This window comes from Muscardinus avellanarius (genome assembly GCF_963383645.1).
Source record: "Muscardinus avellanarius genome assembly, chromosome: 1".
NCBI classification, from domain to species: Eukaryota; Metazoa; Chordata; class Mammalia; order Rodentia; family Gliridae; genus Muscardinus; species Muscardinus avellanarius.
In genome coordinates this window covers 232,970,092-232,983,729 of record NC_137786.1, presented here as the reverse complement: position 1 = coordinate 232,983,729, position 13,638 = coordinate 232,970,092, and the positions used below count along the sequence as shown (strand labels likewise).

The 13,638-nt window shown below is 48.6% G+C and overlaps 1 protein-coding gene across 5 annotated transcripts in view; it reads right to left on the bottom strand.

The window, feature by feature from the left end:
• PACS1 (phosphofurin acidic cluster sorting protein 1) overlaps positions 1–13,638 on the bottom strand; it is a gene marked incomplete at both ends in the record, with an annotated part of 139,409 nt that overhangs the window by 23,155 nt on the left and 102,616 nt on the right. Inside the window, 8 exons of one of the 5 annotated variants that reach the window (XM_080719011.1) lie at positions 226–355; positions 691–851; positions 1,712–1,771; positions 3,801–3,881; positions 3,960–4,051; positions 4,299–4,443; positions 10,415–10,540; positions 12,272–12,361. In XM_080719011.1, coding sequence (XP_080575137.1) covers positions 226–355; positions 691–851; positions 1,712–1,771; positions 3,801–3,881; positions 3,960–4,051; positions 4,299–4,443; positions 10,415–10,540; positions 12,272–12,361 — 885 coding nt within the window. The remainder of the gene's footprint in view (positions 1–225; positions 356–690; positions 852–1,711; positions 1,772–3,800; positions 3,882–3,959; positions 4,052–4,298; positions 4,444–10,414; positions 10,541–12,271; positions 12,362–13,638) is intronic. The other 4 variants (XM_080719012.1, XM_080719013.1, XM_080719014.1 and 1 more) reach the window with 4 other exon arrangements.

Here is a 13,638-nt window from a genome sequence, read left to right as displayed (position 1 = left end):
AGGCAGAATCATTCTTGCCTGGCTGACGCCATGTAATAAATGTGGAGGAAGATACTGAGGTGGGAGGGAAGGCTCCACACCACAGTAGGAACAGACCAAAAAGAACACCTGAGCCGACATGGCACTATCGTCAGGGCACTGAGCTTCTGGCTAGGAGCACTCTTCTGAGGCACCAAAAGGAGCCACACTCTGTGAAGCAGAGGGCCCAGAGTGGGAAGTCAACACGGCAGCCCCCCTCCCCTTCGCCACGCGTCTGCTCACAGGGCTGGTGGAGTCTTTTCCAAGGCTGCCCTTGCTGTTGAGGCTGCCAATCTCCGTCTGTGAGCTGGACTGCGACATCCCCTCAAAGAAGGGCCTGCAGTGAAGAAGCACAGCCGGGTCAGTGGCCATTGTGGCTCACAAGAGCAGCTCGGCGAGCCAGGTGGGCCAGGGCTCGAGGCAAAACAGGCTGGGCTTCCAGGATGCTGCTCCGTGGGGAAGGACGATGTGGGCTGGGTAGTGGGCTGGGTAGAGGGACTTCCTGAGAACCCCTCAGGACTTTTGTCAGTTAAGAGGCAAAAATAGTGATCGCTGCCCAGGGAGTTGGAGGGTCAGAAAGGACAATGAACTGAGACTCCTTGCGTGGAGGAGGAGGGAGGGTGCAGGGGGCTCTCTGGCCTGCAGGCAGCCTGGGGAGGAACAGGGCCTCACTTGAGCTTGGGCTTCGGGGTACTGAGGATGCTCTCTGTCTCCTCCATTTCAGGGCCGCTGTCACTGGGGTTATACATCTCCAGACTGTCATACAGTTCATCCAGGTCCTCTTCCACCTCCCGAATTTGCTCCCGGGACACATGCTCCAGCCCAAAGCCCACCTGTGGGCAGAAAAAGGATCTTGGAATTAACAATTCAATTGCAATTGTTAACCCTATTAACAATTACAGTAGATGAGCAATTCCATTCTGCTGGCCTCCCTGATGCTCCCTCTAGAGACGGGCCACAGGTCGCACTCCGTGGATTAGTCCTGGTGTCCTCTCTGAAGTTCAACCTTGAGCGACACAGTGAGACTGCCTGCTCCTCTCAGATGCCCAACATCCACATCCGGACTGCACCCGGAGGAAAAGTGAGCGCTGAATTCTCTCCCCCAAGGAACGGGCACAAGAAAACCTAGAAGCCAGGCCCCTGGGGCCAGTTCTGCCCTCCCCTGTAGTTCAGAGAAGGACAAAGAACCTCTTTCTCAACCATTTTCATCCACATCCTTTTTAGCCCACTGAGAAACCTGTGAAGCTAGCCCCAGGGCATCTAGCTCTGGGAAGAGAGGGCGTCCCCATCAGTGGTCAATTCCTGGTGGCTCAAGAGGGACCGCTGAGTGATCGCGACACCTCAGGCTGTTGCTCACTTGGGCTCCTGCTGGGATATGAGGAAAAAGTAAGCAACAGCATCTGGATTTGCCACTGGCCCCACACCAGCAGCTGCGCTCACCGAGGGTTGGGTGCAACTGTGCTGCCCAGATTCTGAATGCCACGGGGCTTTGTATGCTTCGTGTGAAGCGTCTCCTCTCTCTTCAGGGGTGTAAAGCCCCTTTTCAGCCTCCCTTTCCCTCGGGGCTCTAACTAGGCATACAGGGGGATACGAACTGTGATCCAGAATCCTGAATCCCAGTGGCCACACAGGAATAACGTGGGAAACTCGGAGAATTCTATTCACCTTTAACCTTGGGAGTAAGGGGTCGTACCTCATCAGAAACTTTGAACCGCTTCAGGAGGGCCACAAACTTCTGTTTGATGTTAGGTTGCTGTGGAGACAGAATGCACAACAGTTCTCCAACAACATCCACGTGTGGTCAGGTCGAGAGACACTGCTATGAGCCTGCCCTTGCAGGGGACGGCGCCAGGACAGGAGGCAGGGGCATGGCTCCCACTCGCCGCACTGCAGTTTCCAGAGCCCTGCCCAGCAGGGAGGAGGACGACGCATCTGTCCCCAGATCCTCCATTTGCACCCTGATAACTACCAGATGTGCACCTCCAGCCCATCCCTTGCTCTTGTCCTTCAGATCCAGGGACAGCTGGGGAGTGGTTTGTCATATATACTCGATTCCAGAAAGGCACCTGTCTCCTTGCATGTATAACCCTAGTTAATGACAGCAGAAACTCAGCAATCACCGAGGCCAAGCCAGGAGTCTCCCCTGCTCTGGCCCCTCGGCTGCACTGGTCAACTCCAGCCCTCGCACCTCCACCTGGGACATCAGTGCCTGCACCTGGGCCTCTCGCCTCATGTCCCTCTGGCCGCTGGGATGGCCTTCCTCCCACCTGCCCAGTGTCTAGTGTGCTACTTCCAGAGTGCCCTGTGGTCTTTTGAGAGGCAAATCTGGTTACGTTACCCCAACTCTGCAGTCTTGGCTGGCCCCTCTCCTCTCTTGGCCTGGGGCTTAGATCCTCAGGGTTAAAGGGGCAGTTCTCATGATCCCTCATCATTGATGTGGAGGGGAAAACAAGGTCATGGCCTGGACGGTTTACATGAAAACATGGAAGCTTCCTGACCTCTGAGGCTGACTGCAGAGGTGACAGCCTTTTTAAAGTGGGACATAGGCTCTAATACTTTCAGGGTAAAATGAGCTGGCCTACATTTTACCCCAAAGGGGATGGGTGCCTCCCTCTCTCTACTCTGGAGAGAACCAGGATGCCGCAGGAGCAGATGAAGCTTGGAAATTCTCTCCCCAAAGCTCCGAGTGCTTCTGATCCCTCCACTTGCTGGAGTAGGGCCTCCAGGAGCAGTCAGAGGCCATTGGCCACTGAGGAGTTCAGGCCTTAGCTTCTCAGTACAAGACTCTAAATTCACCAAAAAATAGGGACTCTTGAGGAAATCTTACGCAGAAGACAATCTGAAGGCATTTGTTCTCCAAGGTTATCGATATATTAAGGCAAGAACTACAGTTAATATCATTAAACCCTATCAAACCCAGAGTCCCCAATTAGCTGCCCATTATTTCTGGGTAAGGTCAACAAATGATTAGAGTCATATTCCTGGAGAGAGATGGCTTTCTCTCTGCAGCAGACAGAACATCATTTGAAACAATCACTTGGAGACGAGAACTGAGGTGTTGGAGATGTTCTGCTCCTAGAGAAAGTATTTATCTGCTCCAAATTCTGGAACAAGGGTTCCCAGCCTTTCTTCTATCCTGTATAAACGGAAGCATGTAACACCCTGTCTACCACAGTGGCTCCCTACCCTGCTGATTATTAGTGAGTGGTGGTAGTAGGAGGGATTCAGGGGGCCGTATCAGAATGTTGAGGGGCTGGGCGTGGTGGCGCATGCTTATAATCCCAGCATTTGGGAGGCTGAGACAGGAAAATCATGGTTCGTGGCCAGCCTCAGCTACTTAATGAGGCCCTTTGCAACTCAGTGAGACCTGGTTTCAAATAAAAATGTAAAAATAGGTCTGGGAGTGTAGCCCAGAGATAGAAGGGCTTCCAGGAACCCCAGTACCACCACCAAAAAAAAAAAAGAGAGCCGGGTGTAGTGGTACACGCTTGTAATCCCCACGCTTGGGAGGCTGAGTCAGGAGGATCTCACAGGTTCAAAGCCAGCTACTTAGTGAGGCTCTCAGCAACTTAGTGAGACCCTGTTTCCAAATAAAAATATAAAATAGGTCTGGGAGTATAGCCCGGAGGTAGAAAGCTCCTGGGTTCCACCCCAGTACCACCAAAAAAAAAAAACAAAAAAAAAAAAACAAAAAAAAAACCCCTCACTAGGTCTGAATGTATCACACCCGTCCTACCCCAGACTGAGACTCAGCCATGCCAGGCTGGCCCGGGGTGGCTCACCCTTGTGATGGCCGAGGTCGAGGTCAGTTTCCTCCGGGTCTTCTTTACTTTTCGTAGATCCTCATCTTCATAGAACAGGTCCTAAGAGGACAGGGGTTAGAGTGAGGCCAGGAAGTCCCATGAACTTCTCGGACACTCCACTGGAAGGGCGGGGGGTACCTGTCCGTGCAAAGGATCATCGCTGCCTTCCTGCTCTGACGAGAAGCTCTCCTCCTCCTCCTCGGAATAGTTGTCGATATCAGGAGAACGATCTGAAACGGACACTCTAGTGAGCTAGTCTTGTCCCGGGAGGATTTGGCCTAAGCAACCTTGGTGGACAGGAAATAACACAACCGGGCTGAAGGGAAGGGTGACAGCCACACTTTCTTTTCAGGGATCTCCATGCTGCTCTTGCCTGGGAACATTTCATACATGTCTTTCTTAGCTTTCTCAGGGTGCAGACCAGGTAACAGGCTCCTTCCTCTTGTACAGGGTCTCTTCACCTGGCATACATCTTACCAGACAGCTTGGACTTGATTCCCTCGTGATCAATGGGCTGGCTGGACAGAGAGTAGATCTTTATTTCTGCCACAGGCACGGAGACGTCCTTCACATTGCTGTGCAGGCCGAGCACCAGAGCGCCTTCACTAGGGTGCTGCATCACCTTGGGCAAGAGGAGCGGGAACACCTTACTGCAGATGGTTCACAAGACTGTCACTTTTTTTTCTGTGGTAGTGGGGATGGAACCCAGGGGCACTGCACCTCCAAGCTACACCCCCAGCCCTATTTTTTAGTCTTTTTGTTTTTGAAACAGGGTCTCACTGAGTTGCGGAGGGCCTTGCTAAGTAGCTGAGGCTGTTCCCAACCACTATCCTCCAGTATCCGCCTCCCAAATGCTGGGATGATAAGCATGTGCCCTCAGGCCTGGCAGGGCTGTCATTTTTATAAACCCAAATGAATGTGCAAACCAGCGGCACTGGCGTTCTGCTAACAGGATTTCATCTCACTTCCAAGCCCATGCCTGCTGTCTTCCTGCTGCCTTCAAGTTGGGACTTTAAAACGACCTGCAAGCAGGGTGTGGTGGCATGTGCCTGCAGCCCCAGCTACTCCGGAGGCTAAGCCAGAGGATCGGAGGATGGCTTGAGCCTGGGCAATCATTATCGGCAATCATTATAGAAAGGTCCAGTCTCAAAAACACAAAACAAAGTCAGCTGGGGTGATACACACTTGTAAATCTCAGCAACTAGGGAGGCTGAGATAGGAGAATTGCAAATTTGAGGCCAGCCTGAGCAATTTAGTGAGAATGTGGGTCAAAATAAAAAATAAAAAGGGACAGGGAGCCAGGCGTGGTAGCGCATGCTTGTAATCCCAGCATTTGGGAGGCTGAGACAGGAGGATCATGGTTTGTGGACAGCCTCAGCTACTTAGTGAGGCCTTTGCAACTCAGTGACACTGTTTCCAAATAAAGAATAAAAAAATAGGGCTAGGGGTATAGCTTGAAAGTAGAATGACCCTGGGTTCCATTCCCTACATAATTGCAAAATAAAGGGGGGGGGGGAAATAGGGAGGTAGCTCAGTGGAAGAGTGCCTCTGAGTTCAATTGCCAGTATTGCAAAAAACCCAAAACAAACCAAACTAAAAAAACTCTATCTAGAAATTCCAGCCACTGCTCAGGGCCATGTACCTAAAGATAACGATCCTTATCTTAAATCTTTCATAGAGAAACTACTTCTTGAGGCTGGGTGAGGCAAGGTCTGCAGGTGGTGGTCATCTGTCTCTGGCAATGAGAAACAGAGCATGGGAAAATGGTGGGGCTTGACATAGTTGAGAAAATAGGGTGTTGGCATTAATTCACTCACCACCCCAGTCCCTCACCCTGGTAAAAAGTCTGAAAAGGACTCAAAGATGGGTTGGGATTATCTCACATATTCTATTAGAACTATAAACTTTTTTCCTATTTAATTTATTAAAGCACAGAAACAAAAATTAAAACTGACTTGTGGGCTCTATTTTTCTTCTCCTTTGTCAGGGTTAAGATTTATTTGGTATGCAAGAGAACTGAAAAAGTGAACAAACAGATTGAGAAAAATGGAAGCCTGTTTTTTTTACTATTGGAGAAGAGAATTAGAAATAAAAAATGGGAAATCTAGCCGGGTGTGGTGGCGCATGCTTGCAATCCCCTTGCTTGGGAGGCAGAGACAGGAGGATCGCGCAGGTTCAAAGCCAGCAGTGTGCGCTGGCTTAGGAGACCCTGTTTCCAAATAAAAATGTAAAAATAGGTCTAGGAGTGTAGCCCGGAGGTAGAAGGGCTTCCAGGAACCCCAGTACCACCCCCCCAAAAAAGGGGAAATCTAGAATAAGCCCTGGGTATTGGGTTGGGATTGAAATATCAATGTGTGTTCGTGATTAGAGAGAATCAGATGTAGATATGGAAACAGATGTGATCACGTATGTGTATGCGTGCATAGGCATATATATTTTCCAGCTCTCTGCTGAAAGAGAGCAGAAGCAATAATACTCGTACTGGGGGAATGAACACTCCTAGTATGCATGGCTCTCTCTTTGTGTGTGTATGGTTCTAGGGATTGAACCCAGGGGCATTCTACCCCTGAGTTACATTCCTAGCCCTACTTACAGGGTCTCCCTAAGTTAATAATAGCAAGACTATTTGAGCCTTGCTGAGGCTGTCCTCAAATCTGCAATCCTCATGTCTCAGCCTCCCAAGTAATAAGATTACAGGTATGAACCACCATACCTGGCTACAAAAGTCTCATTTTTATTTTTATCACTCATTCATTCATTTTGTGGTACTAGGGATTGAACCCAGGGGCATTCTACCTCCAAGCTACATCCCCAGTCCTATTTTTTGTTCTGTTTTGCAACAGGGTCTCACTAAGTAGCTGAGGATGGACATAAACCTGAGATCCTCCTGTCTCAGCCTCCCAAGTCCTGGGATTACAAGCGTGTGCCATCATGTCCAGCTATGTCTCATTTTTAAGCCCCACGATTCCTCAGAAAAATCAGTTAATTTCTAGGGCTTGGTCTTTGGAAAGAGCAAGATGACCCTAAATTATTTTGTGCAGGAATGTATGAAAAGGCTATACAAAAAGTGACAAGCCAGCTTTCAGAGGTTCCCACTGCCCAAACCTGAGACAATTTTAGCATCAAAATTAAAAACAAAACAAAGGTATCAAGGCACAGTGGCACACTCTTGTAATTGGGAGGCTGAGACAGGAGGATTGCAGGTTCGAAACCAGCCTCAACAACTTAGTGAGACTCCATTTCAAAGAAAAAATGTAATAGGGCCGGGGTATAGCCTGGAGGTAGAATGCCCCTGGGTGTTCGTTCTCATTTGTTCTCCCCCCCCACACACACACACAGACACACACTGTAAAAGTAGACAAAACCCCATCACACACACACACACACACACACACACACACACACACACACACACATACACACACACACACACATGGTAAAAGTAGACAAAACCCCATCCCACAGGCTCAACTGATACAAAGAAGTGACTCAGTTGGTACATGGTGGAGAAGGGAACACTATCTCACAATTGATGATATGGGAAAATGATGGGATTAGCAATTCATGTTTCAGCAAGCATCAAGGTAACAACCAGGTCAGACAAGAACCATTAAGAGATGCTAAAAACTAGTTGCTGAAAAAGAGAGCTATATAGTCTCAAAATACTTCCACACAAAATATTTGTTAATAAGTTAATACAAAATACTTATTGACTTTATAGTGGGAAATCCTGACAGACACCATCTTAACTGTGTGGTAGAGTCACCACAAGTAAGGGCACAGCCGACACGAACACACAGCCACGCTGCATGCGGAAGAGCAATACAATTTAGGTAGCAATTCTGCAAAACACGCGCAAACTGGACCTGATTCTGAGACAACGCAGGACAAGCCTGGAAGCGGGGTGTGGAGGCGCGCGCTTGTCATCCCAGTACTTGGGAAGCTGAGACAGGAGGATCGCAGGTTCAGGGCCAGCCTCAGCTACGTAGTGAGGCCCTCCACAACTTACTGAGACTTTTCAAAATAAAGAATAAAAAATAGGACTGGGGGTGTAGCTGGGAGATAGAATGCCCCTAGGTTCAATTCCCAGTACTGCCAAAAAAAAAAAAAAAAAAAAGATGAATGTGGACTAAGGAACAGTCAATGAAGTTAACCAGTTTGAACTCTTTTTTTTGGTATTAGGGATGGAATCCAGCTATACTCTTAGCCCCTTCTATATTTTGTTTTGGAAGAGGGTCTTGCTAGGTTGCTGAATCTTGCTAAACTGCTAAAGCTGCCCTTGAACCTGAGGCATTCCTGTTTCAGCCTCCCAAGTACTAGGATTATATGTGTGTGCCACCATGGCTGGCTTAGCCACTAATTTTGTTTTTGTTTTGTGGTACTGGAGTTCCTGGAAACCCTTCTACCTCTGGGCTACACTCCCAGACACCTGTTTTTTTATATTTTTATTTGGAAACAGGGTCTCTTACGCCAGCAAGGCTGGCTTCAAACCTGTGTGATCCTCCTGTCTCTGCCTCCCAAGTGAGGGGATTACAAGCGTGTGCCACCATGCCCAGCCATCACTATTTTTAAAAAACATAAAGGATGCTGGGCGTGGTGGCACACAATTGTAATCCCTGCACTTGGGAGGCTGAGACAGGAGGATCACACAGGTTTGAAGCCAGCCTCAGCTACTTAGTGAGGCTCTCAGCAACTTAGTGAGACCCTGTTTCCAAATAAAGTATAAAATACATCTGGGAGTATAGCCCGAAGGTAGAAAAGCCCCTGGGTTCCACCCCATTACCACAAACAAACAAACAAACAAACAAACAAACAAACAAACCATAAAGGCCAGAGATAGGCATGGTGGTGCACACTTGTAATCCCAGCATTTGGGAGGCTGAGACAGGAGGAACACAGTTCGCGGACAGCTTCAGTAACTTTAGTGAGGCTCTTTGCAACTCAGTGAAACCCTGTTCCAAAATAAAAGATAAAAAATAGGATGGGGGTATAGCTCGGAGGTAGAATGCCTCTGGGTTCCATCCCCAGTGCTGCAATAAATAAATATAAAATAAAGGTCAACCAGGCATGGTGGTGCATGCCTGTAATCCCAGTACTTAGGAGGCTGAGGTAGGAGGATTGCAGGTTTGAGGATAGCCTCAACAAAAAGTGAAATTCTTACTAAACTAGCAAGACCCTGCTTCCAAATAAAGAATAAAAAATAGGGCTGGTAGTATAGCTCAGAGGTAGAATGACCCTGGATTTCATCCCCAGTAGAGCAACAAACAAAAAACATAAAAGTCACGAAAGACAAGGGAGATCTGGGGAATGATACAGACTGAAGGAGAGTAAAGAGACGTGACAAACGCAACCCAAACCCCTAGATTAGGTCAGGGCCCTTCAAGGTCATCAGGACATGCAGCAAATCTAACTGGGCACTGCGGGTGAGATGGGGGTCTGACCTCACTGTTAATGTCCTGGTCCTAATGTTGGCACAGAGCTCAGGCAGAAGAATGTTCTGTTCTTAGAAAATCAAAACAGTGTGCCGGGCGTGGTGGCGCACGCTTGTAATCCCCGCGCTTGGGAGGCAGAGACAGGAGGATTGCGCAGGTTCGAAACCAGCTGCGCGTGCTGGCTTAGGAGACCCTGTTTCCAAATTAAAAAATGTAAAAATAGGTCTGGGAGTGTAACCTGGAGGTAGAAGGGCTTCCAGGAACCCCAGTACCACCCCCCCAAAAAAAACAAAACAAAACAAAAAAAACAGTGAGGAAAAAAAATTAAAACAGTATGGTGTTGTTAGTGTGTAATGGGCATCATGCAACTTATTCTCAAATGGATCAGAAAAAAATATGCATAATATTACACATGGAATAATATGGCAACTGTGGTAATATGTTAACAAGTGAAAAATTTGAGCTGGGCGTGGTGGCGCACGCTTGTGGTGGCGCACGCTTGTAATCCCAGCATTCGGGAGGCTGAGACCAGAGGATCATGGTTCGCAGACAGCCTCAGCTACTTAGTGAGGCCTCTGCCAGTCAGTGAGACCTGGTTTCAAAATTAAACAGACTAAAAAAAAAAGGGCTGGGAGTGTAGCTCAGAGGTACAATGCCCCTGGGTTCCATCCCCAGTGTCACACACACACAGAAAAAGAATAAAAAAATAGGACTGAGGGTGTGGCTTAGAGGTAGAAAGCCTCAGGGTTCCATCTCTAGTACTGTAAAAAAGAAAAAGAGTGAAGAATTGGGGTGAATCTGGCACATGGGAATTTTTTATATTACTCTTTCACCTTTTCCGTATGCTTGATTTCTTAAGTTAGAGCTGAGCATAACGGTGTGTGCCTGTAGTCCTAGCTACGTGGGAAGCTGAGAAGGGAGGATCACGTGGGCTCACTTATGTCTGGGCAACATAGCGAGACTGACTCAAAACAACAACCAATTTTTTGTGAAAGAGAAAGTAACCAGTGAGAAGAGGTAAGATCACAATTTCCAACAACACAACACAATTAAACAGCTGCCAGGAAGCTGGGGAAATCGTCTGCTGGGTGCAGACGGCTAAACCCGGTGCCTTCGCTGTCTGCCTCGCAGGGCAGCAGTTCGAGGCTGGCTGCTACTTACCTCTGCCATGTTGATGAGCCCCACAGCCAGAGTCTTATAGCCCAAGATGGTCCGGTTCTTGTACCGCTTCCTCCTTTGCAGCATGATCTGCAGTTTGTTGGCATCTCGCTTGAGGAAATGAGGGTACTAAGGAACACAAACAGTCCAGACAGTTACGAAGCAGCGAGGCCTGAGGGAATCTGGATCCTGCCAGAGTATACGACCCTTCTGTGCTTCAGTTTCTCCCTCTGTAAAAAGAAGTGGCCAGCCGGGCGTGGTGGCGCACGCGTGTAATCCCAGCATTTGGGAGGCGGAGACGGGAGGACTGCGGTTTGCAGAAAGCCTCAGCTACTACTTAGGCCTTTCACAACTCAGTGAGAAGCTGTTTCAAACACAAAAAGGACTTTTTAAAAAATAGGGCTGCAAGCTGGGCATGGTGGCGCACGCTTGTAATCCCCGCGTTTGGGAGGCGGAGACAGGAGGATCGCACAGGTTCGAAGCCAGCTGCGCTGGCTTAAGAGAACTTGTTTCCAAATAAAAATATAAAATATAGGTGTCTGGGAGTGTAGCCCAGAGGTAGAAGGGTTTCCAGGAACCCGAGCACCACCAAAATAAAATAAAATAAAATAAATAAATAAATAAATAAATAAATAAAAATAGGGCTGTGGGTATAGCTTGGAGGTAGAATGCCCCTCGGTTCCATTCCCAGTACTGGGGGGGGGGGCGGGGGTTGCCAGGCATGGTGGCACATGCTTGTAATCCCAGCATTTGGGAGGCTGAGACCAGAGGATCACAGTTCGCAGACAGCCTCAGCTACTTAGTGAGACCTGGTTTTAAAATAAAGAATAAAAGCCAGGTGTGGTGGCGCACGCTTGTAATCCTTGCGCTTGGGAGGCTGAGACAGGAGGATCGCACAGGTTCGAAGCTAGCCTCAGCTACTTAGTGAGACCCTGTTTCCAAAAAAAAAAAAAAGGTTGGCCCGGGCGAGAAAGGGCTGGTTCTGCTCAGTGTATGACTTCCTCTATAGCTCTACTTAAGCGCAGAAACACAGAAACTGCCTTTTTCCTTGAATCTGGTCAGGTATTTTCTGTATACTTTATTTTGTTGCAGTACTGAGGATGGAACCAGGGGTATTCTACCTCAAACTACACTCCAGCCCTATTTTTAACTCTTTATTTTGAAACAGGGTCTCACTAAGTTGCAGAGGGCCTCACTAAGTAGCTGAGGCTGGCCATGAACCCATGATCTTCCTGTTTCAGCCTCGCAAGTACTGGAATTACAAGCATGAGCCAGCATGCCCAGCTTCTTCTTCTTTTTTTTTTTTAAACAGTGGCTTGCTAAGTTGCTGATTGTCTCACTAAGTAGCTGAGGCTGGCTTTGAACCTGTGATTCTCCTGTCTCAGCCTCCCAAGTACTAGGATTATAGGCATGTGTCACCATGCTTGGCTTCTGTGTATTTTTACTGTGAGCCACTGGGATTAGATGAGAGACATGCTAGGACAGAAGAGCAGGATGGATCACCAGGTGGGGTAACAGGAATGAGAGGCACACCTGCTGGGGTGTGCGCTGTGGGTCACTAAGGAGGATGGGCTGGGCACAGTGGCTGCATGGCTGGGCGCAGTGGGTGGCTACAATGGCATCGAAGGCAAGGGAAAGGGCTGATCTGAGGCACAGATCTCAGCAGCCGACCTGGTCTGGCTGGCTGGGGGCCTGCTCTGGCCCTCCAGGTTAGCCATACACCTCTAGGAGACTTTTGTTCTTTCCTGCCCAAGTTGGGCTCTGGCTGCTCTTGGAGCAAGCAGTGTCCAGGTTAGAGGAGCATTTGGGGACTAGACTGGCTGTAGCATGTTGGAGATCTGTAATTTAAGTGACTCTCACCTGAAGGGAGAAGGTTAATTGGAGCTCTGTTTCCACCAGGCCACTAGCTGGAAGAATGATCTCGTTGGAACGAAGAATCCTTTTTGACCCCTGAAAACAAGAAAAACAACTTCTAAATTGTTAGTGGCCCAAACATTTCATCAGCCTTAGCTGTTATCATCTGCATCAAGCCGCTGCCATGGGTGAGATTTCACATGTACTACACCGTACGATGCATAAAGGGTTTGCACAGAAGATGCTCATCACATCTGAGTTCTCCCAGCATGCCTGGGGAAGTGCGGCGGTCGCACCCCAGGGCGTGAAGGATCCCCACTCCGCTCACCTGGGCCTGGCCTCCCGGTGCCCTCTGAGGGACTCCTGGGCTGCATGGCCTCCTCTCTGGCCTGTTCCCCTGCTGCTTCTCTTCTTCAGTGCTCTTTACCTCTGCGCAGCTAACCAGCCTGCCTTAGGTCTCAGCTGAGACACACTCGCTGTCCAGGAGCCTTCTTTCTTTAGCCTTGCCTGTTCTAGCGTGGCCCACGCAACCTGAGGTTCATGCGGGTTGTGTGATCAACAACAGTCACTCCTGTCTACTGCTGAGTAGAAATCTATCTCTGAACATATCAGACTTTCTTTATCCATTCTTCTGTGCTGAACATTCACCTCTGGGCTGTTTCTTAGGTTTTGGCTAAAGCTGCTAATCTTGTGCAACTCTGTGTGGACGGATGTTCTGCCATATTTTTGGTAAACCTAGGAGTGGAATTGATGGGTCTTAGGGGAATAGATGCATGGTTAAATTTCTGAGAAACTGCCAGGTCCATTTCCAAAGTGTTGGTGCCAGGTTTTTTTTCTTTTTCTTTTTGGTGGTACTGGGGGTGGAACCCAGGGGCTTTTCTACCTCCAGGCTACACTCCCAGACCTATTTTATACTTTTATTTGGAAACAGGGTCTCACTAAGTAGCTGAAGCTGGCTTTGAGCCTATGCGGTCCTTCTGTGTCAGCCTCCCAAGCGCGGGAATTATAAGCATGCTCCACCATGCCCGGCTGGTGCCAGCTTTAAGCCCCAGCAGCAGTGTGAGAGCTCCAGCTGCTCAACATTCACATCAGCACTGGGCATGGCCTGCCCTCAACTCACGGATTCCAACAGGTCTGTACAAGTATCACTGTGGCTGCCATTTGCATTCCCTTGACAAAGATATAGTGTGTGTGTATGTATGTATGTATGTATGTATGTATAACATATATACATATACATGCCTTCATACGTGCTAGGGATCAAACCTGGGTCATCACCAAGCTAATATTGTGCTCTCTGTGCTGGTCATCTGTAAATCTCTATTTATGAAGTGCTTGATCAAACTTCTTTGCCTAAGACAGATATTGAGTTG